Source organism: Falco rusticolus, chromosome 4, assembly GCF_015220075.1.
Source record: "Falco rusticolus isolate bFalRus1 chromosome 4, bFalRus1.pri, whole genome shotgun sequence".
Taxonomy (NCBI): Eukaryota; Metazoa; Chordata; class Aves; order Falconiformes; family Falconidae; genus Falco; species Falco rusticolus.
The window spans coordinates 98,146,657-98,173,746 of record NC_051190.1 but is presented as its reverse complement, the minus strand read 5'-3'; the positions used below and the strand labels follow the sequence as shown (position 1 = coordinate 98,173,746).

The following is a 27,090-nucleotide window of genomic DNA, read 5'->3' as shown; positions in this document are numbered from 1 at the left end:
AGGGCAAAGCAGAGCTCTGATGCAGGCAAAGACTGGCCCTTTTGAGATTAAGAGTTTTAGTTAATTATTTGTAATCTGAACATCAGTAAAAATGTACAAAGATTTGAGTGCCAACTTCGCTTGCATAAAGAAGCTGAGCCACCTGAAAGCATGCTTCTTAATGAAGCCCTGGCATACACAGGCAGTCTTTTACTGACTCTGTTATGAAGGCCAAGACAGAGGTTTTCAGTGGTAAAAAGTTACTGGGAAAAAGCTAATTGTCATTTGAAAAAGTGATCTCTTTTGCCATTCAAGCTGCCTAAGCACATATTGTCATCAAAAGCAAAGTTATTAATTAAAAAAAAAAAATGGACTGCAGCAAAATATTGTCAGCCAGAGATTAAAACTTGACTTGAGCTGCTGTAGCCTTGTTTCTAGAATTACATACGTGCTTTCATATGTAAGAGTGAGTTCTCCTGAAATCAAACACTGCCAGCTTTCACAGTTTTTTAAAACTGGCCAAATTTAGATGTGACTTCTGTAACTGACCCCAGTGCCTAAGTCAAAACTAAAATGTCTGATCTATTTATGTAGATCCAAAGGAAAGCACCTTCCCCTCAGTAGTAGTCAGGGCTCATTAACAAGCACAACAGTATTTTAGGTCTTTTTTACTTGAAATGTGACCCTCAATAGATGTGCAACTGTAGGTTATGTTGACTTCCTTAGCAAGACTGCATAAAATTGCCCACCGTATTGTGTGATATGTATATCCTAGCAGACAAGAGAATTCTGCATTAAAACCAGTTGAGTTACACATCTATTTCTGGGGAACAGGCTGTTTGTTTGTGTTTTCTGATTTTTAACTTCTGCAGATTGTTACACCAGATGGCCTGTTGAGCCAACAATAGATCATCGTGTCTCACCACAATGGGATCTCTTTCTGGCTAGCTTGAGTCAAAGCAGTTAGATATCAGTCCTCACCAAGCATATGCCTAACAACTTCACATTAATTATTTCTTTCCATCTGGTCCATGGTAGTATAAACAACTTCCTGCCTCTTTGCATAGCATCAGAAATGCACATAAATAAGCAACCTGGTGCTGAAACAATTCTTTTGAACACATTAAATTCCATTTCTGGATGCTAGCAGATCTCACGCTTCCATGGGTAACTGAATATTCATTCTAATTACAGTACAGAGGTTGATAATTAAGTATTTCTATTTTTAAATTATGCTTTTTGATTTTTATTCCCACAGAGGTCTCAGTCTGCATTCTCCCTGGCTAGTGAAGATATGCCCAGTAAAGGACTAGACCTTGCATCATCTATGACTGAAGCTTTTTGGAGGCAGCAAAAAGGACAATTCAGGACACAGAAGGAACGGAAGCTCTCTGCATTACCCAGCTGGAAGAGTGTGGACAGGCTAAATGAAACAAGTAAATATTTCTAGTACGAATATGATTCTTTTTTTGGTTCTCACTCACATGTGGAATAAATATGACTTAAAGCAAGGACCTTCTCCAGGAAATTTCTGCTGACCTCTGTGCTTGTAGGGGTCTGTTTGGTGATGCCATGATTTCGTTGGCTGTGTCATTGCTTATCTTACCTTTTTTTTTTTTTTTTGTCCCAAGGAAAGGTTCAAAATTTGGGCCTTTGGAGGGTTGATTTATAGACTGTTAGGAAACTTTAGGCATCTGATTTAGATAATTTCAGACCTTCTAAGACACAAGAGCCCAAGGGCCTTGGTTTGTCACCTGGTTATCTGTCCTCCAGTTGAAAGAGTTTGCAGTTGCCCCTAGTATCCCTTCTGTTGCACAAGTTGACTGTTCATTGAGGTTACGTGGTGAACCAAACAGTGAAATAATTCACATTTGGGATTCCCCCTTGCACTTTAATTTTCAACCCCAATGAAACACCAATGCAGTGTCCTGTGCAGCCCCACTAACTGCTGCTTCCACATAAGTTTGAGAAAGCTGTATGAGTAGGAACTTCACTGACCAGCAGTTTCCCCAGACCTGTCTTGTCTTTCCATGCATGAGTTATGGATGTGAATACAGATGATGGAAGGTGACAGCTTCCTAAGTCAGCCCCATTCCTGAATCAGCACCCTGGAATAGAGTGCAGTTCCCTGCTTGCTTCAGGATGGCATAAATACAGGCTGTCATTGAAGAAGGAGGTTCCTTCTCTTGAGGGGTCCCATTTCCACTGCCTGTCTTGTTCTGGCTGTAGTGTTCATGAGGCCACAAGAGCGTAGCACCAGGCAACTGCTGCACAGAAGAGTTGATTAGTTTTCACCCCCACAGCTGCACAAGGGGAAGGGCTGAACTGCTCACTCCCCCTGGCTCCAGGTGACAGGGAACAGCCAAGCTAACATACCTGCTACTGTTGTCCTCCCATGACAGTCTGCTGCTTCCTTCTCCTTCCCTTGGAACAGCTGTAGAGCCCATATGACCACCGTAGCAAATTGGTTTATGAAGCTAAACAAGCAGAAAACTTCTCTTCTGTAGGGTGAGTTTACTAGTGCTGTAATTGCTACAGCTGGCTCGCTAGGCACTGGCAGGCAGAAGCAGCCAAAATAGTGTTTGGGTGTAGTGGGGACCAGGCATGGGGGATGCCTGTCGGTTCTATTTGTTTATCTATAATGCCAGTTGGTAACCTGGGAGACTGAAAATTAGACGGTGTCAGTACCCTTCCTCCCCCAAAAAAGAAAGTGATAGTAAAGTAGTGTTAAAATCTGACTTAACTAAGTCTGCATTACTTTGTGACCCCCCTGTCAGAAGTGGTGTTCTCCTGGGCATTTTTGTGGAAAGCCTATTTTCAGTAAAGCAGTTAATTGGATACTTAAATTTAAGAACCCACTTCAATCCCATTGAATTCAACTATTGAGCAATTTAGTACTTAACAATTGCTTAACCACAACAGAATGACGTATTGACCCGGTTTCCTTTCAAGTGCTCTGCTCAGAGGATTTGTTCTGCTCCTTTCATCTAAGAACAACATTTGTGATGAAACTGTGGTGCCTGTTGAGCTTACAGTAAATAGCTGGTTGTGCTAATATGTATAAATGTGATCACAGACTCACAGAATGGTCAGGGCTGGAAGGGATCTCTGGAGACCATCTAGTCCAAGCCAGAACCAAGCTGAAGCAGGTTCTCCTAGAGCAGGCTGCACAGAGTCACGTCCAGGCGGGTTCTGAATGTCTCCAGCAAAGGAGACTCCACAACCTCTTTGAGCAGCCTGTTCCAGTGCTCCATCACCCTCAAGGTAAAGAAGTTTTCCCTCATATTCAGGTGGAACTGCCTGTGCTGCAGTTTGTGCCTGTTGCCCCTTGTCCTGTCGCTGGGCACTGCTGAAAAGAGCCCAGCCCCGTCCTCTTGACACTCGCCCTTCAGATATTTGCAGACACTGATAAGATCCCCTCTCAGCCTTCTCTTCTCCAGACTGAACAGCCCCAGCGCTCTCAGCCTTCCTTCATCAGGGAGATGCTCCAGTCCCCTCATCATATTTGATGGACCCTACTGGACCCTACCCAGTAGTTCCCTCCTCAAACTGGGGAGCTCAGCACCCCAGATGTGCCTCACCAGGGCAGAGCAGAGGGGGAGGATCCCCTCCCTCGACCTGCTGGCCACGTTCCTCCTGATGCAGCCCAGGACCCCATCAGCCTTCTTGGCCACAGGGCACGCTGCTGGCCCATGGGCAACTTGCTGCCCCCCAGCACTCGCAGGTCCTTCTCCGTGGGGTTGCCCCCCAGCAGGCCAGCCCCAGTGGTGCGTGGGGCTGTGCCTCCCTGGTGCAGGCCGCTGCACTGGCCTCTGTTGGGCTCCATCAGGTTCCTCTCTGCCCAGCTCTCTCACCTATGCACTGGTCAGCAGCTCTGTATTAGGATACAGAAAATGAAAGATGTCTCGACCAAGAGTCTGGAGTGGTAACGTCAGTGGGTTTTTTAGACATGTAGCCAAAAAGCAGTTCGTAAATCTTTTTGATTACGATTTGCACTGTTTCGAATTATGAGTGAAGAGCCCAACCATGAATTTTTGCTTTTTTTCCCCTTTACCAATAGTTTCACAATGAGACTTCTTAAATCTATTTTCTTTTTCGTATGGGTGAATTATAGTGTATACCTAAAGAATTGCATGCTTCATCCATTCTTCCAAGTGACTTTGTTTTGCAAAATCAGGAAGGGGAAAAATTTGACATTACTTGAAGCTGGGATAAAACTGAGTCAGCTTTCTGAACGCAAGCTTCTCAGTGTATTTCCTTTCCAGCCCACTTACCCTTGAAGATGTAATCAACTGCTATCCTGTCCTTTCTTCAGTTAACCGAGGATGTTTGACCAATCCTCACATGTTGTTGCTAAACAAAAAAAGGGGATGTCGTTTGGGAGAGAAAAAGTATGTGTCACTGGACTGCATTCTGTTTGTGCAATGTGTTGCAGTTGAATTCAGTTCCTGTTGGAGATTTGTATCTTGCAGAGCTGTTTGCTTTTTTTGAAGGAACAGTGTTTTTAAGGAAAGGTCATCTTTCTTTCAGGAGAATCCTATACTTAGATTAGTGAGCATAGTTGAAAAAAGTGAACAAGCAGGAGTACCTTTTGCTTGATAATTGTATACTTTTTTTTTTCTCCAAAATCAAATGTTACAATACAGAGTTATTAGTTCTCCCTATAACCCTGACATCAGTTATATCCTCAGCTGGTCACTGCTACAAGAAAAATAGCACTATTTTGATTTCTTTTTAAGCAGGAGTAAGAGTGACTTCACTGCTGTATTTTTCTGAAGTTACCTGAATTGGCAGGAAATTTAGGAAGTGTAAACAAGCCAAAAGGACTAAAATGAATGAAAGATAACAAAAAATGTTCAAAATCTTGCATAGCTCGTAAGTTTCATTACCATTTAATTAGTTTCATTCTGGGTGGGAGTGGTTTTGGTAGTAGTGCACCACAGGCTTTTTTATTTATTTTTTTAACTAAGCATGCCTTCTTACCGCATGCTTATGTTCAATTCCAGGGAAAAAGTAATCTTGAGCTCCCAAGTATTTATAGTCATGTAGTGCAAGATGCTTCAGTATCGTCTACAACACAATCCAGATTTTACTTCATCCATTTTTAGATAGTGATGTTCTGTTTACAGTTTTAGAAAACTAAAATTTATGATAAGTATTTCTACAGTTTTCTCTAAATGGCAAATTTGAACCTGTGGAAGGAATCTGTAAGGCTAGAAAGTTTGTTCATTAGGCTGAGATTACTGTGTTAAATCCATGGCATTATTTGTTTATTCAACTGCTGTGGAAGGTAGAGTCATCACACATTCACATTTCCCATGAAGGGACTTTTTGAGTTTGATTGAAAATGGAATTTAAATTTAGACAAAATGCTGTTCTCTGAGTTACACAGCACTTGACCATATTTGTGGCTTTGTCTTTTTTTCCCTGTTGGAATTGTGAAACATACTCTGAAACAGTGTAAGAATGTAAGAGCATCAGTGCTTGGGTCAGACAAAAAGCTCATTTAGTCTAGGATGCAATAGCAGCAGCAACAGTAACCATAAGCAAGAGCCTAGGAAAAATCAGGAGAAAGCAAGTATTTCTCATGCTGCCTCTGAACCTCCAGAACTTTCAGCTTAATGAATGTCTCACCTAGAAGTGGTTTTTTGTGTTTGGTAAATGTCAGTGTATTTCTCTTCCATCTCCATAGCCACATCTTTTTTATCCCAGATTAATTTCTACATCCATAACACCATGTCTAAGGAGGCAAGAAGCTCCATAGGTCTGGTACCCATTGCATCCCACTTCTTTTGTTTGTTTTGAACCTTGATTTCCCTAGTTTCACTTGGTGTCCTCTAGTAGTTAGGTTGAAGGGGGTCCCCTCCCATCTCTTTTAGCGTGTATCCTCTCAGTCTTCTCTCTTCCAGACGGCAGAGCTCTGGCTTATTTAATCATTCCTTGAATGAAAGCTGTTTCAGATGCTGGTGCAACCTTTGTTGCTCTTCTCTGATCCTTTTTCCGTCTTTCCTTTTCACGATGGGGGACCAGAACTGCACACAGAATTAGAGACGTATGCAAACCCACAGGATTTATACATGTCTGTGTACTGTTGTTCCTCAGCTTTTCCAAATAATTCTTTTAGAAAAAAGCTTTGGTCCAAATACTCTCGCATTTTAATTAGTGGAAGGAACACTTGCGTTTGTTATTTTTGTGGAATCCTCCAATTTGTGGCCAGTTGATCACAAACTGGGAAGTGAAATGAGCCTTTCACACTGTAAAAACAATTGTTCTTGATTTGTTTTCATAGATCCGCCTTCTGTTTTTCAAAGCACTGATGGAAACTGGGTAGCTTTGCAGAATGTCACTTTGCCTCGTCCCCGAATGCTCGCCAAACCAAAGAGTCAAGTATTCAGAGCTTTGGAGAATGAATCCAGCATTGTGTCTGCCTATGACGAGATGGGCTCAGACAGCGAGGATGACTATGACTGGAATGTGGCCTTGAACAAGCTGCGTCGGAGACCTCGGCAATTACCAGATGATTTCTATTATACCAATTCCCAGTGTGGTACTGAATGGGTTTATGGCAATGATCACTACCAGGCAGTGACTTCCCCTTCCTCTGGCTTATACACCAATACTGAGACACTGTTCTCTGATTCAGAGACATCTTCGGTAAACTCTTCCCAGGAAGCTAAAGGACCTACCAAACTTCTCTGGTTACAAAGCAGAACTCAAAGTGATGTGCCCAGAATGGAAGAAAAACATTTTCATGGGGAACTGGATGTAAATTTCAATCCACAGGCAACCAGCTTGGAGTATTCAGACAGCAGTGAGACTGAAGAAGTCCATTATGATTTAGAAAAAAGATCAAGAAGGTGGAGGAAGAGCAAAGCAATCTCTGAAGAATTACATGAAGAAAAAAATCGCACAAAAGTCAACAAGATGAATTTAAGTCAGGTAATTGTGCTTGAGCTTACTAAATGCATTTTCAAAAAGAGCTGGGCAAAACTAATTAAGCTATGGTGGCAATAACGTGTGAATCATGAGTGGGAGGTGGAGTGTTCTTGCAAGCTTTATCTTCCTCATGCCTCCCAACTGAGAAGAAGCAGAGGTAAAGTGTTACATATACCATGAAAAGGCTTTGCGTCTTTCAGTGTTACATATACCATGAAAAGGCTTTGCCTCTTTCTCAAATATGCCACTTCCATCTCGTCAACGACATTGTTAATACTGTAAAATACAGTGCTCTAAAAAAAAAAAAAAAAAAAAAGGTCAGGATTTGCCAACACTAACAATTATTCACTAATCACCTGTTTGTTGCATTGGGAGGGTGTTTAACTCTCGGAATTCTTGGAATAAGAAATAGCTCATATGCCTGGGAATCTTCTGTGTGCTGTTTGCAAATGTCCTGCTAAGGGGTAAAGATAATGAGCAGTGTTGCAGCACAATCAAACTAGTAGGCTGCAACAAGGCTTTACCGTTGGTCAGGTTCTACTGTCTATGCTGTATCTCCTTCCTCCAGGGGTCAGCCGTAGGAGGAGCAGTGTGGTCTGACCTCTGGAGGAAGGAGATACAGTGCAGACAGTTCAATCTGACCAACGGTAAAGCCTTGTTGCAGCCTACTAGTTTGATTGTGCTGCAACAATTGGTGCCCCGTGTGAGGCTGACTGAGTTGGACTCCGACTACAACAGAGCAGCAGAAATTCAGAAAGGGGTTTTTTTGAAATACAGTCCAAGTGATACTGCTCTTAATTGGTCACTTGATTATGAGTTCTGATGTGTTAGGGTAAGTGTTTGCAAACTACTTCCATTTAAATAATTTGTCAATTGACTAAAAAGGAAAAAAAAAAAAAAAACAAACAGCTGTGTACTCCTCAAACTTTTCTTTAAAACAAAAAGCGTGGAATAACCAGAAAGCCAAGTCTTCTCTGTCTGGAACTGGTGTTATGTAAGGGATCCAGTTGTCCCCCCAGATATTTTTTGCAGTACAAGAACACTTCTTCTAACTCTAATTACCCAGCTGGATGAGAATACTGACCCCTTGCCCAGTTCCATTTCCCACGCCCTATCCCTGTTAATCCTGGAGCTGCATCATTGCTGCAGCAGAGTAACAGTAAGCCTGAAGCAAGGAGCTAAGTGCTGTCTTCTCGCTATGCCTCTGACTACAGGCAACCTGACCCGGTCTTCAAAGCCATCTGAGCAATTGTAGGATGCTTGGAATTGTTTTTCTTCACTTATGCTGCTAGCCTGTATTTCCTTCAGAAATCGGTACAGCTGATCATAAATCAAGATTAGGACTCTAGGATTTCAGCAGGTTTTTAATGCTGGGTAAACTATTGCTTATCTGTATCTATTCCATCTCTTTTAGGAGACAGGTGTTTCGGGTGTTTTGTACTGACTCATTTATACTCTTATCTTCATATATTTATAATCTACAGTTGTTGAAGGGGAGTTATATGTGATAATGTGCTCTAACAATACATCAGTGACAACTAATGACTTCTTAGAACATCAGGCAGAATTACAGGACTTTCTAGGGACTGTACGAAGACCATATTTTTTACTGTAGACTTCTGCATTTCCCTGTCTGGCTTTGTGTGTTTGTTCTAAGTGTGCCTGTGTTCATATTGTACCTTTCAAGTTACTACTGCTCTGCAGAGTATAGAAGATCAGACTTTACAGGGAAGGTCCTGGATACATTATAGAATCATAGAATCATTTAGGTTGGAAAAGATCTTTAAGATCATCAAGCCCAACCGTAAGCCTAACTCTGCCAAGTCCACCACTAAACCATGTCCCTAAGCTCCACATCTGCAGGTCTTTTAAATACCTCCAGGGATGGTGACTCAACTACTTCCCTGGCAGCCTGTTCCAGTGCTTGATAAACCTTTCAGTGAAGAAATTTTCCCTAATACCCATTCTAAACCTCCCCCACTTTCATCCAGCGGAGGTCAGAAAGGCAGGGTGCTTCCAGATATACATAACTGCATCCTCCTTCAGCAGCTTCGTGTGTGCTTCAAAGTGCAAGCTGTTGCGGAGAATGATTGCTCTTTCCAACTTTCTTGTGAGTTGCTTTGTCTCTTAAGTGTTGTTTGTACCTCTCTGTTGTGCACAAAATGCAATGTTTGGGTTTCTCACCCACTCTCCCCTTCTTTTCACCCTTTAGGCTAAAAGAGACTGTTCCTGCTCTCTACTCTCACAGTCACGGTGGGGCAGGCAGGGGCACGCTGCCTCCAGATCCCACTACTGTTTTCAAAGCAATTAAATTCTCCCTAGGAAGTTTATGTATGGGTGGGTTTGTATACATTTGGTTTTTGTTTGAACACACACACACGTGCGCCCCGGTGGCTGGTTTGACAGCTGGTGCCCACATTTGGAGAATTGTTCCTCCAGCCTCCGGTACACAAGCACTGCTGGGGAGCAGGAATGGACTGGCTGCTACAGTTTATAGCAAGGATGTTGCATGGGTGAATAATTCTAGGAAGCAATTAAAATGATCGTGAGCATAAGGAATATGATTTGAGGTATGAAAATAAATTAGCCAGACATAATTTACATTGCTTAGGAAAATAAGATGAAAAGGATGTCAGTGTTTTGTATGATCCCCAGAGTAACATACTAATCTTGGTAAAATGATTGAGGCTGCGACAGAGAGGCCTACGTGTAAACAGTTTGTACAAAACCAATAGTGTAGGTGTGTGAAGAACTGCATAAACTTAACAAAGCTTCATTGTGGGGTCTTAAACCAGGTATAGATTTTCATGTGCTGAGATTATAGAGAATTTGCAGAAACCATACCAAATGCTCTTTAGAAGATGCAACCATGTTGCATCTAGACATTAGACACTGAACAACTGATTGTATGTAAATTGTGGTGAAGAAACATACTTTTTCTGTACTTTACTGCATTGCAATGACCTTATTTTACTGCATTGTAATGATAAGATGATAATTTGTTAACCATGATGTTTTCATCAACATTGTAGAACAGGATTTCAGTTTAGCAGTCTAAAAGTTGGGGGTTCTTTTTAAATTTTCTAATAGTGAAGGCTGGGTTTTTTGTTTTCCGCTCTCCAAGACTCACAGTGAAATGAAAATAGGCCCTTTCCTCTCTCCCTGCCCCAAGTCTAGAGAATTATAAGCAATTACGTTGTGGAACAACTGTGGTCATTTCATAACTCACAACTGAATTTCTATTTAAAATTAGGTATTTTTTTAATCTAGATCATGTACCTAGATTAGGATAATGCTGTGGCATTCTTTTTTAAATGTATTTTAAAGTCAACCCTGGAATGCTGACTTTGTGGCTGAGAGAGAACTCAAAGTCTGGAGTGATTTAAAAAGGGAAACCTCAGAACAGATATCCAGATGTACTGTATTTGGGGAGAGTTTTTTGCCACTTAATCATACGTAAAAAACCAACCTGCTTTACTGGGTTGCCTGTAGACATGCTGTAAACACAGTCATAAAGGAAGTACGTGAAGCAAGACATGAAAACTGCCTGATAAAACCATCGTTCTACTGTAATGAATTTCTGATAACCTGATTACTTATGTACCACATGTATATTCCTTTGGAAAATTAACTGGGAAGTGCAACTTTACTCTTGATGATGATTATTTTTTAAATTGTAACTTTTTACAAGAAATTGGTGCTCAAACCACCAATCTCTCTCTGCTTTCATTATTAATAATATTTTAATAATTTATCTTACTACTAATAATAATACCAATGTATTGGCTTTCATTATCTCTTTGAGAGGAGGAGATGTTGCTTAGTGTAGCTGCAGTTCTTACATTTCTGATGGAAAGCGGAGTGGCTTAATTGCTTCAAGTGACGGAAGTGCCCTCATTGTGAGTTTGCTTTTTTGATCAGGAGACCCCACCTGTTAATGAGAGCCCCCTGCCCGGCGGCCAGGTAAGGGGGGAGTGCTGTCAGACTGCCGGTCCCCACGGGATGGCGCTTGGGATGTATTTACTGAAAATAGCTGCTCTGAAATTGCACCCGCTCTGGCTGAGAAACTGCCTGCAAACCTCACCATTTGTGTCTTCTAAAAAATGTAGTTTCTGATTTTTGGTTTTCTGTATGAATGGAGCTTCCTCTCAAGAGTTTATAGTATAACATGGGTTTGGTTCTGGAGCCTCCAAGCCAGTACTTTGCTTCCTTGCTGTATTTTGGGGCTTTGTTGTTGTTGTTTTGTTTGTTTGTTTGTTTGTTTTGTTTGCTAGGCTTACATTGAGTTATCGGCCATTTGCCTGCAAGGAGATGAACAGTGTGTATGAGGAAAGGTGTATTTCCTAGTTCACTGTCTGCTAAAGGACTTTTGCTTGCATAGAAACATTTGGCTTTCTTTTAGTGGGACTGGGTTTGTGGTTGTGTTAGTCTGCCAGGCCCTCACTGAAGCTCTCTTTTCAGATAAAGTGGTAGCCCTATATTCTTGTTTGCAGATGTTAGTATTATGTGTTGCTGGCAGATGCAAATGGGAATTTATACAGTGTTTTATACGAACACAAAGATGTCATTAAACTTACCAGATGGAGCCAAAGTATGAACAGTAAAGAATAATGACATTTAAGATAGTATCTATTAAATAAATAATAATAGGACCTTTCAATGCATTTATTACTTTTTATTGTTGTCATGGCATCTGATACTTTTTTTTTTAATTCGTTAATCCATGGAAGAGGCACGATCTCCTCACAAACAGTTCACTACCACCATCGGAAAAGCTCAACACACAAGCCAAGCTACTAGAAACGGAAACCACAAAGTGTAGTATTATAGGGTATCATTATCTCTGTGTGTGAGCAGGAACTAATAATTCTTGCCAAAGTAAATACTCCACCTGCTTATTGTAAGGAGATTGGAAAGCAGAAAGGTGGATAATAAACATACCTGAATCCAGCTGTAATAAAAGCAATAACCTCAAGGTGAGTCCTCCCCCAAGAAATTATGTGTATTCGTAACACAAATGTAGCTATTGTGGTATGAAACCCTAGGGATGCCGAGGCAGCTCTTGACTTTCACCTGTGCTGACAAATGTAGCAAAAAGCTGTTTAAGTTTCCCAGCTAGGAAAAGTCTTTTGTATGTGTAAAGCATAGGCTTGAATTGGGAGTGTTTCAGCAACGGTGTGACGTGTGGCTAAGGTAACACAGCACTTGCTGCTGCTGAGAGAGGGATACCTCCTTCCTCTCTGCCTTCGTGCCTTCCCTCCACCTGCTTCCAGCATGGTCCAGTATCTCTCCTTTGTAAGCGCTAGCCCCATTTGGACCCCTTTGCCAAGCCTACACAACTCGTTACAACCGAGTAAAGACAGGAAGGTGGAGGGTGACCCTCTTTCAGCAGCACTAGGCTGTTACATTAGCTCACCTTGTTTCATAAAACTACACTCTAGATTTCTTGTCCTGCTGAATCTGGGCAACTTAGCAATATTGCCCTGCCATGTCTTCTTCCAGAATACATGGGAAGTCAGCTGCAGGGCTTTACAGGATTTCACTGAGCTTTGGGTAGAGGCAGTAGAGATCAGCCTAAAAGGTGCTGCCATGTGTGATCCTGGGTAGACTGGTATTTTTTTCAGGATTAAGAGGAATCATGACTCTGCTGTTGTCAGTATGGATTCATTAAATTAGCCTGTGGTCCTTTCTGTGGGGGTATGTGTGTATTGCAACTCCAATATCGCTGCTAAGCAGTTGAAAGCTGAGCAAGTACTTGTAAGAAGCCCTCAGAGGCATCACGCATGTCTTGCTGCACAGTAAAGTCTGTCAGTATTCCGTGGCACGGCAGTGAGATGGAAACATGAGAAAACCTGCCCCTCCGGACTGCCAGCCCCACTCACTGCTCCACTAGATTTTGTACCCGTACTTGTCAGCTTATTGAAACAACAGCAAACTTGTCTTTACAAGCTTGATCTGCTCAAATGACTGCATAGAATGGGGTTTTCTTCTCTTCCTTGCAGACCTGACCCCAAGGTAAGCCGTAGTCTTCCTGCCTAGACACTGCTCAAGGAAGCCCACGCCCCAGGTGCAGAGCTGTCAGAGCTCAATAGCAAGTCTTGTAATCCTAAACCACATTTTTTGATAGATGAGAGTAGGTTTTTGGAGGTACCTATTAAAATAAATGGAGGTAACTCAAGTAAAGAAGGAATCTAGTAATTAGCTTAGACTAGATACCTAACTGTAAATAGCTGGTTTAATGAGACATTATCTCCACTAAACTGTATTCTCCTAAATTACAAGCGCATGGTTTTGGTGTGCTTTCTATCCTATAAATATGATATGTTTATCCCATAAATTATGATTCTTTCTCTTCTGGGTACAAATTGATGAACAGATTGACTCAGTACAACTTTCAGAGTTTTTTTATAGTAGTTTAGGAGAATGCGAGTAGTTTTCATTAGCAGATTGTTGGGCAGACGTAATGAGTTGTTGAATGACATGTAAGATATGTCTGGAAAAAAATCTCTTCTTACAATTTGAGGAAGCACCATCATCACAGGGAAATGACAGCAGTCTTCCACATGTATATAAAAGCATATCATAACCTATTACAAAACTAAAGTGGAACCACACTAACTTGAAAACTTGGTCTTATTCAGAACAGCCTTGAATGTCATTTGGCAGAAAAGGCTTTTTATTCTGCAGAAGCTGATTGTTTGGGAAAAGAATACATTTCAGCATAAGCCCATGGTTTCCCTTCTATTATAGCTAGTCATGTACTTTCAGATCCTGTTTTTCTAAAAGGGCCTTCTGCATCCTTAAGGTGAGCTAAAAAGCAGTAATTCAGTTGTGTAATCGATTCACAGGTAACTGCAGACAAAAATTGTCCAGAAAGCTGTGAAAGTGCTAGATACTACAGTACAGTTTTCCGTATGAGAGATGCAGTACTGGCATTACAAACACGATGTGTCAGTCCATTAAGAGTGGTTTGGTGGGTGGGATTTGTGAGGGAGTTGTCAGTTAACATTTCCTCTGAGAACTGGAGGTAACTGGTCTGTACATGTATACTGCTGCTGCAGCTGCAGAGAGCTGTGCAGAGCAAATCTCCTGTTTGTGTACTTTCAAATGAATGGCAGAGAGAACACAGCTTTTAGTCTCTCCAGCAGTGTCTGGTCCTGTCACGGTAGGAGGGTGTAATAGGAATAATGTCCTATCTGAGAATTGCTCCAAATCATCCTCTTAGACCTGCTGAGATGTGCCTACCGCTTCTGGTCCCAGGCTGCCTTCTTCATAGCCTCCTTCTGGGTGGTTTTGTAACAATTATGCTCCATTTCAAAGAATTCATCACTTCTAAAACCACCTAATTCCTACCTTGCTTTATGGGCTTGACTGAAGCACTAAACAAACCATCTAATGATTCTTTCTCTTAGCAGTCAGCAGGGAGAGAAGAATGTTTCCAGAATGCAGTTAATGCTCTAGCTGGAGCAGGTTGTTCTGGGAGGTGTCTGTCTGTCTCAGTGGACTGTAGTGGAAATCAGGGGAAATTAGTTCCTAATCAGATAGCACAGATCCAGAAAATGAGTTGGTATGTATCTGGACATTAGTTTTTGGAACAACCGTGAGGTATTTTCGTGTTTCCAGCAACGTCTGACAAAAATATCCCCCTTTTCACATCATTAAATGTTGGGCAGGCACCCTGCTAAACAGACTTGCAAACAGATTTTGCTTTTGTTCTGTTCAGCCTCCAAAGTAAGGGACTTGTGGTGGAGCCTGGAGCACCCACTGTACTTAACTGAGCCTCTGAGTACTCCCCACCTTCAGTGATCCAAGAGTAAGAAAAGAAGGTGCTCCTAGAGATGGAACTTGTTCCAAGGAGATTGACCTTTGGAAAACATTCATCACTGTAGAGGATCCACCTATGTAAACAATCGCTGGGAAAGCTGAAAATCTTGAGCACCATCATGTGCAGATTTTTCAAAACTTGTTTCCAGTAGTCTTTAAGAAGAACACAGATAATGCTCAAGACCAAGCAGTCAGGGAACTGGAGCACAGCTTCTGACTGAAAACTGGACACAACTGCTAGGTCACAACTTTTCATTCCCACACTTCGCTTTCTTTATCTGTACCAATGCCTGAGAATGATGGTAGTGCAGTGCTGAGAATGGGAAATGCCACGTAGGCATATTTTATTGGTTGCACACAGATACATAATGATTTTGATAGTTCCTTTTTATGTAATATAAAAGTAAGCAGGAATGATAAATATCATCCAGCAAGTGTGGGTTTATTGGCTTTCCTCTAGAAAAGGTATGGTGGGGGTTTTTATTGGCACGCTTAGCATGCTTTCTTTCTAGCTTCCATGCAGAGTGATCATACCTATACTTTTCTAGGAGGCTGTTTGTTTTTCTTTCTGTGCCTATACAGTAATTATACCATTCTTCTAATTTCTTTGTAGGATTTTGATGATTTATCAGAAACGGATATAAGCTGCGAGGATCAGTGTCATAATATCAAGCCTGATCTTCGGGAGGAGGACGTTAAATCCAGGTTATTTCAGCTTGCTGCTAAAGTGAGTGACAAGGAAACATCTTCTGGTGAAGAACAAGAATCAGAATCTAGAACAGACCCTGAAAACCAGAAGGAGAGTGTGTCCTCAGAGGAGAATGGCAGAAGCATTCAGGAAGAATTAAAGAAGGTAAGTGGTCATTGTAGAGGAGTGGGGACAGTCTTGTAGAAGTTAGAATCTAGAAAGAGAAACATGTGCTTAGAAAATTAAACATATTTGCTTTAAAGAATCCAAGGTCCTTTACACTGGGTCTGAGCCTGCAACCCTTGTGCAGGTAGAACTTCAATTAAGGTGTGTATTCTGAGCTTACAGCATCAATTCAAAGCAGTGAACTCGGCCTGCGTAACAAACCTGTTAAGTGACTGATAATAATCGAATTATGTCAGTTTATGCTGACGGAGAATCAACTTGTACATTTTTATTTAAAAAGTTCCAGTTCCCTTTTTTGTCCTTGCTAACCAGCTGGTTTAAGTGGTTTTTCAGTCCTTTTATTTACATCTCTCTTCTTAGTATCATGTAGTTCGTTCTGGTGTCATAGATTCTTCTTTTGCTCCTCTATTTGAGTATTTTGTGCTTCTTTAAAGCTCTCCAACCTGGTTACTCTGTCAGCTAATAGGCCTCTGTGAAAAGTAACATATTCCAATGAAACTGAAATCCAGTGCCAGTTCTGATGATGCATGAGAACCTCCGTTTGTGCCGTTTCACCCTTACCTGATTTCAGTGTGACTCCACAGGACTTGGCACCTGCTCTCTTCCCTTTCTACCTCTGAATTTCTCTTCAGATCATGTGATATGCTTGAATTTGGTGCTGTAGAAGCCCAGCACTGCCCCTTGCCAGTCAAACACACCCTTCGATCCACTTAGGCTCGTTCTTGTCTGCTGTGTGTCTTGACTGGCCTCTTGGTGTCTTGTCTGCACAGCAGCTGAGCTTTCACACGAGGTGTGGACAACTCTCTAAAGGAAATCTGTTCTTTTTGCTCAAATTATGTAAAGAACTGATGCACCGGGAGGTGGAAGCAGTATCAGGTGACCCAGGTGGACAATAGAGGTGCTGTCCAAGTGTGGGGGAAAACCCGTGCCTGCCTGGAATTGAATCTGGTGAGGGACATGAAGAGAGGTAAGACAGGCTTTTACAGCTGTATCAGCAGCAAAAGGCAGATGAGGGAAAGCGGGGCTCACTACTGCAGTGACCTGGTGACACAGAACATGGAAAAGGCTGTTACACGACATTGTTTTCACCTCAGTTTACAGTTAAGATTTGCCCTCAAGCATCGCAGACCCTGAGACCTGTTGGAAAGTCTGGAGCAGTGAAGACTTACCCTTGGTAGAGGAGGATCAGGTTAGCCAATATTTCAACAAATGGGATGTACACGTGTACATGGCACCCGATGGGGATATGCTCAGAAGAGCTGAGGGAACCGGCCCATGTCATTGAGGCCACTGTTCATCTTTGAAAGTTTGTGGTAATCTAAGGCATTCAAAGCACTGAATATTGTTTATTTTGACTTTAACAAGGCTTTCAACACTGTCTCGCATAACATCCTCAGAGACAAATTGAGCAAGTAAGGGCTGGCTAAGTAGTCAGTGAGGTGGACTGAAAATTGCCTGAATTGCTGGGCCAAAAGGGTTGTGATCAGAGGCTTGAAATCCAGCTGGAGGCCATTCAGTAGTGGTGTACCCCAGTGGTCAATACTGGGCCCGGTCCTGTTTAATGGCTTCACTATTGACAGAGACAATAAGACAGAGTGTACCCTAAATCTGGAGGAGCGGTTGATACATGTTCTGTTGTTATTCAGAGGATCTTGACAGGCTGGAGAGATGGGCCAACAGAACCTCATGAAGTTCAACAAAGGGAAATGCAAAATCCTGCACCTGGGAAGCAATTGCCCCAATCACCCATGCTTGGCTGGAGGCCATCTGGCTGGGAAACAGCTTGGCAGAAAAGGACGTAGGGGTCCTGGTAGGCACCAGGTTAAACATAAGCCAGCAATGTGCACTTGCAGAAAAGAAGGTCACCAGCATCCAGCAGACTGAGGGAGGTGATTATTCCCCTCTGTTCAACAGTGGTGAGGCCACTTCTGGAGTGCTGTGTCCTGTTCAGGGCTTCCTGGTACAAGGGACACATGAATATACTGAAGTGAGTTCAATGAAGGGGCCACAGAGATGACTGAAAGATTGGGGCATCTGTTGTATAAGGAGAGGCTGAGAGCTGGAGTTGTCTAGCCTAGGACAGAGAAGGCTCAGGGAGGATCTCTTCGATGTTTGTAAATACCCGATGGAGGGGGAAGGTGTCTGAGGTGGGAAATAAAGAAGTGGGAATCAGACTCTTCTCACCCATGCCTAGTGACAGGACTGCAAGCAGTGGGCACAAACTGAAATAAAAGAAATTCTATCTAAACATAAAAAGCCTTTACGTTGTTAGGGTGGTCAAATGCTGGAATAGGTTTCCCAGAGAGATTGTAGAGTCTGTATCCCTGGGAGATAATCTTAACTTTCACTGGACACAGGATACTGGGCAACCTGATCTAGTTGACCCTGCTTTGAGCAGAAGGCTTGGACTAGATGATCTCCAGAGGTCCTTTCCAAACTTAAGTATCCTCTGACTCTCTGATTCTGAGTTATTTAGCCATGGACTACACAGCAGTGTAAGTACCTTTGTCATCATGTATGCAGATACCCCTGTGATGTACACACCTTTGTGAGGAAATCAAATAAAAGCTTTATTGGCAGTGCTTGCTAGCAGCATTCAGTTCAGCTTGCCTTTGGTTTATAAAGGCAAACCAGCAATATCAAATTATTCAACAGGATATATAGGCTAGCTAGGGTCTAACATGATGCAATTAAATTAGAATTAAAGGCTGTGAATAGGCCTTTCTGACACGCTCCTGTATGGTGAACTGAGCACAGAAAATGGCAGATGTGTGTTCTGTGGTGTACTTATTCATCTGCATGCATCTACAAAGTATGTTACTTGGGTTTTCCTCCTCTAATTTTATTATTTCTTTAACATTTGCATGTCACTTATTTAAAATAAAGATTAATTTTTTTCTCAGTAAAATTTCCTTAAGTGTAAAAAAATAAAAGACATACATTTGTTCAGCAAAAAGGGAATGCTTGGATTCCCTAATTTGCTATTGGTTTTGGATGAAAAAAAAATTCTTAGTCATTCACAGTCGCAGTATATAATCTTTCTGTCTATAATAAAGAAACCAAAATATCCCAATACTATTCATGGTCATGACTTCACCAGAATTGATAGTGGAACTTGCTTCAGCTGTAGAGAAACAAGCAGGCTGCTTTCATTCTTATTCTTGACAGCTGTCCTTAAAGGTGATTTAAAATCCGATGTGTTCTTTCTCTTTGGAAAGGTGGCTGACCAACACCTTACAGTGAAATACTGAAGATGACAGTGTATATAATGCCAGTTGTGGCTATGGTGACTTAAAATATAAAGACATAGCTGAACTCAAAATATGGAATAAAATTAAGATGAACAGATGGCATGTCTCAATGCAGACAAGCATATAAAAAAATTTTCAGGGAACCAGTAATTTTAGATGCCTTAAAAGCCAGATGTCCCAATATGCTGTCTCTTTAAGAAGCCTGAATTTTGGAGAACGCATATGTAGGGAATTACAGATCTTTCAGACTGGCACTTAACATTCTCAGCCAGACCACCTAGACTTCTGACCTGGGCATCAAGTTTCATATTAGGTATACAGAAGCACAATTCTCGGCCATTAAAATGAGAGCTCAAGTGCCTACAATCTGCTTTGAGCTCCTGAACACAAGTTAAATTCTGTACTTTAGCCATCTTGCTTATATTCTAGACATGCTGCTTGTCTTTATTAGCTCTTAGTCTTCTATTCTCACAAGCTCATTTTGGAACACATTAGCAACCTTAAGTCACAGGGAATTTCTAGTTATAGTACCACTGACCATAGAATAAGCTTTAAAAAGCATATATTTTTTATTGAATCAGTGAAAATTATGTACCTAGTGCTCATGAAAATCTGACTTTCACGTGCCTGCACCTTTAGAAATCTGGACTTCTGCGTTTAATGGAATCTGGGAACATGACATAATCACATGTTGAGCTGATGCTTTAAAAAGGGTATTTAGTATATTAAGATCTGAAGCAATGGCAGGTATTGGCATATCTTGACTGGGGAGTTGGCTGAAGCTGGGCTTTTATGTGTTCTCGGTTCTCACTTCAAACTGAGCTTTTGAGCCTTTAAGATACAAGGTTGAAAATGCTGACCTTTGAGTTATTTTGTTCATGTGAGATACCTGAGGATTTAGGCAGGTATTACTCAACGCAAGTTAATTTTATACCTTAGACTTGAATCTGCTGCAGCACAATAATTTTTAACATATCTAAGTTTGTGATTGCCTAATGATTCACAGCTCTCTAAAATATAATCCTACAGCAGACTTGTTTTTATAGATAACATTTTGTGCTTATTAAGCTACAGAAGTAGTTCAGGTTTTTCAGCGGTATGCAGACCCCTGAAAAGCCTGCTTGTCTCAGCTGTGCAATGAAAGGCCATGGAGTCCACTGTGCTCAGGGTAGATTTAGCCTTTGGCCCCTTTAAACTTCAGATGTAAACAGACCAAAAATTGCATTGTGCAACTGTTGGGTTAGTGAAGCATCTCGTACTAGCACAGTGATTTGTACAGTTCTTTCTGCCTTGGTGTTTGTGTTTGTGGTTATTTTTGGAGGGAGGGGAGTGCTTCACCCCCCAAGACCCTAGCCTTAACTAAATAACATAAAGAAAAAAGTAAATCCTCTTTGAAGTATCTTAATGACAATGATCCTGAGAGTGGCAAGCATAATAAATGGGATGTATTTAGTTATCGCTTTCCTCTGTCCTCTCTCTTTCTCTTTTAGTGCTTTCATGAAGTTGAATGGGCTGGGTATATATTTCACGGTATACCCCAGAATTACATCCTGGAAGGCAGTTTCAGCAGTGTCTAATGCAGACTGTGTTTTGAGTGCAGTCTGTCACTGTGACGGCTTTATCAGAAACCAGAGAGATACTGTTTAAAAAACAGAATAGCCTCTGCCATTTTTGCAAATTGCCCCACATAGCATAAAAACTGGAACAGTTGTTAAAACCTTACATGTGTTTTTATTCTTCTCGCCTTTTACTTTGTACTCTTCCTTGCTTAAGATATGCAAATGAGTGAGTTAAACTTTAGTAGTAACATTGAGTTTTTCTGCTCTTTGCGTTAGCTTGATGCAAGGTGCTGTGTACTTGAGGAACTTCTTTTAATCCCTTTGTGCATTTACTTCTGCTCAGAGACTCTTACAACCAAGGCTTAGTAATTTGTTTAAATCCTGCTGTTTTCTGTTGACGTTGTTACATGACTAGGCACACAACAGCTCCTTTCTGAATGGCAACCTGTGAGTAAGTTTGGTAAGTAGCACAGTGGGATCCTGTTCCCTAAGTGAAACCTCCCAAGTCCCTTGACAGTATGAATAACAGCATAAATATTCTTTCCATAAAATATTTATGCCTTCATTCTCTGGAAACATTCATCTTGGGTTTTGTAAAGCTTTATTTTGGGGAAAGTCTGTACTACAAGCATCATCTTCATGTGTACTTGTGCCAGAGGCCTATAATCTTTGTTTTGAGAGTACATCTTACATTTTTCAGCAAGTAAATTAGCACTTTTCAACTACCAGTATAATGAGATAGATTGACGCTTGTTAGGAAATCTGCCTGGCAGCTCTCTTCATCAAGAGGAATCGCCAGCAGCTGTGCATGTGTGTGCACATTACTGCAGCAGCAGAGACAGCCAGCTCCCTGCTGTGGCATCTGCTGGTGGTTGTGCCTGGGGCTGGCCTTGGATTGGGTGGCCAGGGTGCAGTAAAGGAGGTCCAGTGAGCAGGGACTCACAGGACATGGTCACTGGAGAGAAATATGCTCACAGCCTTGATGGAGGTGAAGAATGGCATTAGATGTGCACATGGCAGTGAATCTGTCCCGTGTATCATGGACCCATTAAAGCATCATGGTAGGGATGGCTGCAATGTTGTAACAGCAGTGCTACAATAACGAGAGAGCCCGTGTCTCCTGGTGGCTGGGCTTTCAGGAATCATTTGTGCTGGTGCGTGCACCATCCTCACAGAACATGATGTAGTAGTTTCTGTGATAATTATCTTGCAACTCCCTGAACTCCTGGAAAATTTTGTGGTGTGTTGGTCCAGGCAGGGGTTAATAGGAAATGGCCATCCAGCCTCATATGCCTGAAAGTTTTAGAAACGACTGAGTGAAAAAGTTCCTAAAGGAGTCAGAACCCCATGGCTGACTTAAAAAAGAAAATGTAATAGTGTAAGTATAGTATTAGCAATGTAGTAAAGCTACTATGCTAATAAAGCTGAACAGTGTAATACAATTACATCTTCCTGGGTTAACAACTCACAAGATATTTGTGTCTGTTGTTTCACATTTTTGTATTCAAGATGCTCAGAATAATTCCTGTGTTTTGGTGGATCATGACTTTTATTACGATGTTAATTATCTGGGCAGTCTTCCAAAGTCCGGGATTGAAAACTGAATGTGGGCAGCATGAACTGCAGATAATCTAGGCACAGAATTTTGAATGACAGCAGAAAAAAAAGATTATGGGTAAGAAGGTGAAATAGTGGCTTTTTCTTCCAAAAGAGATAGGAGACTTTAATCTTCACATTGGGCTAATGGATCCAAAGTTTGAAGTTCTCGATTCAAGAAAGCAGTCAAGCATATGTTCAGTTTTAAACTGAGGATTAAGTAGTTTACTGGACAAAAGTCCCATTCAGGAGATTTCTCACATGTTTTAACTATTATTTATTGGTCTTTAGTATGGAAAATTAAGTTGATCCTAAGTTTTATTTTGTGAAAATCTGAGTCTTCAGTTTCAAGAAAAATAGCTGCTTCAAGACCATAAATATTTATTTTTAACAAGTTTTAAGAAGTGTAGGCAGTGGTGTTTGTGTTCCTCCAGTTCTGATACTTTCTGGGCTCGATACAGTTGCCTTAGTATGGATGTAGACAGTCCATCTGAGATGCCCTAGGGTATTCCACAGGGCCTTAGTATGCTAGTCCAGAGGAAACATGCATCTCTCAGGTCCATGGGATACCTGACAGCTTTGAAAATCCTCAGATACTTCAAGCTGTTTCCGGTTGCACCTTTTCTGCATGTGTTTAAGCAACAGAATCAAAGCCCTGTTGAATCTACCTGGAGAAGTGCAGAATAGGTGAGATTACGGCTGGCTTCACATGGGGAATGCAGCATCTTTGTAAACAAGATTCTCATAGTCTCAGATTTGATGTGCATGCATGCCCAAGCCAGCTCTGTCCAGCATGCGTGCAATGGGAATCTTTCAGTTGTCTGATCACCGAAGATTTATTTACTTAGGAAGAAAACGTAAAAGCCATTTTACAGATACAGAAAATCAGTGAAGATTAGTGTAAACTGCTGTAACAGAAAGGGGGGGGGGGGGGGTGTTACAGGTTAGACTGCAACAAGAAAATTACTATTTCCTTGTCCTCTTCTGTAAGCAGCGCAGAGTTGGCAGATGGGCTCTTTCAGATCTATCTGTAACAGTTTCAAGAAAACACTGCTCCTCAGCGGGTGGATATTTCTGTCACAGCACAGCCAACAGGGTGACTGGTTGTGTCATAACTTCAAGGCAAAAGGTTTTGTTTAAATAGACCTAAGTAAATTAGGGGGATTAAGGTAAGCCTACTGACTTCTCACTGGAGAAGTTGATGAGAACTTGAGGGGATTTACTTGTTCGTTTTGGGACAGTGAAGTCCAGGAGAGGGACAGCAGCAACAGTAGGAAGTGATTTGGCACAAGACATCTTACTGAACTCAGCCCAGGTGTTTTGGACATGAGCATCTGACTGGGGCGTAAGTGAGGTACAGACCCTTTTGTAACGAGAAACATGCACAGTGTCCAAACTGGAAGTGTAGACCCAAAAAATGAAGATAGCTGGCTTTTCTTTTTCTTAACACTGCTGCAAAAATATTTTTCTATTGCTAGTGCCGCTTGGTTTTGTGATGGTGGAAATCAGTATTTCCCACCTATTCCATTTTATTAAGAATGGTATGTCATTTGCAGTATCTGTCCTAATAAGATCTGTTATTCTAAATCCCACAAACAAAATAAATCAGGCATTGCTTTCTTTAAAATATTCTAGCAATAGATGTTAAATTATTTTTTATTATATTTTATATTTGCTAGTTTCTTTATCCTTGCTGTTCATCCTAAAGTTCTCTGTAAGTCTGAACCTATAGAAATGTTAACCTCTGTAGCTGTTAATATAACTTTTCTGCCTTTTTATTTAACTGCTTTCCCACTATCTAGGAAAAACAAAAGGCTTTTGATCTTCATTTAAAGCTGCAGTTTTTATCCACTGTATTGCAGCAGGTGAGACTGCTTTGTTTTGTCTGTGTCGTCTTACATCTCTTACATAGTAAGAGATGCTATAAAGTGATATTGAGGGTTTCCACATTTCCCAAGCAAAATTATCAGTCTCAAAATGTTTTCCTGCAAATTTCAGGCCTGAAAAATCATACCTTTTGGCCACAATCAATAGTCATTGCAGAAAATTATTTTATAATCACAGCTAGCCTTGTGTCATGATGGGAGTGATGAGCATGAAGTAGACATGTGGAGCAGACTGGCTCTCTTATTTGGCTTTGTAATGAGAATTTGGTTTTATCAGTAAAGAAGAACAGAAGACAAAGATAAAGTATATGATCTTCCTATTCTCGTGTACTCATCTATATTAAAAAATTTGGAAGGAAAAAAATCAAAATGTTATTTCAGCAATAAGATTTTCAGCATTTTTTTACTACAGTGGTCTTCAAAAATCTTTCTAAGCTCTGAATTTTAAAAATAAAAAAACCCTTAATTCATTGTAGAGATTGTACATAGAGAGTAGGCACTTTCTCACTTTGCTGCTAGTGTCTGTTGCTTATCATTCGTGTAGGTGGGAAGAGGTTTCATATTCTGTGCTATTTGAGTCTCACCTTATGAGAATCAGATATTAAAACAGATTTTCATTTTATTCCCTGAGCAAATATGTGCTTATCTTATATTTTAAAATATGTGCTATTTTTAGTATGTCATATATATGGTAAGCAAATTAAATCTGTAGCATTCTGTCAGTCATAACACAAGAATCACTGTTTTTGTGTCGTTTGATGCTTAATTAAGCAAAACACTCCCCCTCTCAACTTTTTTTTCTCCTTACTTTCAGAGTTAAATTTTGTACTATGAATTTTAATCAGCTTTTAATCATCTTGGTTTTCTGTAGTAAAAATATCAAGGATGATTTTAAAGAAAAAATACTTTTCCGTTTGTGCAGTGTCATCAGTTTGTGTCCGTTATAGATACTGTTACAGAATCTTGTGTGGATTTTAAGGTTTAAGTATTTCCATTTCCAATTTGGACCACAATATTTCACCCTTGAAAAATAACTTCCTTTCTCATGATTACAGGCAAGTTGTCTCTAGAAATGAGGCATTACAAATTATTAGGAATAACATCTGTAACTACATTAGGACAGTGGATTGAATTTGTTAGTAAAAATCTGATATTCTGAATTACCTAGCACAATCGAAAAGAGAGGCTGTATTTCTCTGTGTGGTAAATTGGAGAATGTCAGTAGAATCAAAGCTCACTCTAAGGAAATTTAGCTTTTTCTTTTCTTTTCTTTTCTTTTCTTTTTTTTTCTAAACAAGCTCCCATAAATTAAGCTATTGATGTTAAGGCACGGAATAGTAATTCCTTAACAACACAGTTTATTGTGGTTTACTTGTCTTTCATCAAATATCAAGACAAGTTATAGCTTTCTTCCCCAGTCTTTGTGGTAATGAGTGGTCTGGGCTCACTTTTAGGCCAAACGTCTTGGGAATGTCAGGGTTGAGTAGTGCCATTGATAGCTGGGCACTGATGGCTCTTGTTTCTCCCACGCTGTCACTCAGCCAGTGTCCCAGATCTTGCTTGCCTGTGAAAGAGATGGACTTCTGATGGCCTTTTCAGGGCCTTCTCAAAGCTGTACAGTGAACTCCTACAGGATGGGGAGATGAGAAGGGCACATCTGGGTTTAGGTTTTGTTTTCGTCAAGTTTAGATTCGGTCAGGTTACTCTGAAAAGATTATCAACTAGTGGCAAAGCAAAACTCATCTTTTCCCCAGCTCCCCTCAACTCCGTACAAAAAAATGAGGGATATTGACTGCCAGACAGGTACGCGACTAGAGTGTGATAGAACGGCTTGAGACTGGAGCTAAAAATGATTGCACTACAAGTCATCAAGGACGTGGTCAATACTGCCAGGGCCACTAGTGATGGAAAGTTTTTCTTGTTCTGCTGCTTGATCTAACTGTTGGTGTCAACTGTTCTCTATTGAACTGCAAGTCACTGCCTCCCATGCCAGTTTAATAGAACCAAATGATGGCATGACATTATAGTAGCAAGAAAGAAAATGCTAATGGCAGAGTACAACAAGCAGAAGAAATTAGTGCAAGTGACAGAGAGCTCAACTACTTTAAGAGCATTAAAAATAAAAGCAATATTGTTCATGCAAAGGAAGCTTGGATGTGGAAGTGTCATAGGCTGCTGAGATGCACACGAGGGCTTAACGCCCACCTACTCTCAGCAGTTTCGGCACTTACATTGCTTCAGATTTATCATCCTGCTTCCCTTCTGTTACTCGTCATCCTTTGTGCAAGGATGCAAATACTGTTTTATGAAGCACCTTCCAGTGTAGCATCCTTAAGGTAAAACAACAAAGGAAATACTGGCAATGTCAGCAGGGAAAGGAAGGAGAGACAGCAGAAGGGTAGAGAAATGGCTAACAGTCAGCAAGAGCTAGCTTAGACCACTGGGACATAATCTTCAGCAAAACAGGAATCCTTTCCATCTGTCCAAGCACACATAGAAATGACAGTAAAGAAGTTTTACAAGATGCTGTTTGTAATATTCAATGCACGCATGTACATATATGTGCTTGCATCCACACAGTTTTTGAGTATTTCATTGATTTTAAGTGTCTCCAATGAAGAACTCGGGAAAAATTAGCAATTCCTTTTGACTGTGTCTTTAATGTATTTATGAGTGTGAGCATTAATCATCATAAAAAGGATAAATGCATGCTTTCCTCATTCCATTAAATTCTTTATCTCAAATTCAGTAAAAAATGAGATTCTCATAACCAGTTAGAAACATTAAAATTTGGATCAGCTGCATCAGTTTGATCTGTAGTGTGGTGGTGTTAATCTAGAAGTAGGGTAGCACAGCTAAAATCAGAATGCATCTGGGTGTTTCAACGAGAATGGTTGCGCTTAGCTTTTCTGTGCTAGGTATTTGTAACAGAGATTGCTTTCTGTGTCTATCACATACATTTTAGTTCTTTGACTTGCTTGACAAGACAGATGGGAGAGACTTCATCATGGCATGATAGCTGTCTCTTTGAATCACTTGTAGGTGGTAATAATGACCTTTCCTGCAAGGGCAAGATAAATGAGACAGCCAAGAGGTCTTTATAGCAATTGGAAGTGTCCACCTACCAGGGTGATCTGGTGTGCATGTGTCTGTGAATTTTAGGTGATTTTTACAGAACCTTGTAA

General features: G+C 40.9%; 1 protein-coding gene across 5 annotated transcripts in view; it reads left to right on the top strand.

The window, feature by feature from the left end:
* Positions 1–27,090, top strand: part of LOC119147047 (myosin VIIA and Rab interacting protein) — a 237,156-nt gene that overhangs the window by 195,866 nt on the left and 14,200 nt on the right. For 3 of the 5 annotated variants that reach the window (XM_037385507.1, XM_037385505.1, XM_037385504.1), the window contains exons 9-12: positions 1,238–1,415; positions 6,269–6,918; positions 15,353–15,592; positions 23,822–23,884. In XM_037385507.1, the coding sequence (XP_037241404.1) occupies positions 1,238–1,415; positions 6,269–6,918; positions 15,353–15,592; positions 23,822–23,884 (1,131 nt within the window). The remainder of the gene's footprint in view (positions 1–1,237; positions 1,416–6,268; positions 6,919–15,352; positions 15,593–23,821; positions 23,885–27,090) is intronic. The other 2 variants (XM_037385508.1, XM_037385506.1) reach the window with 1 other exon arrangement.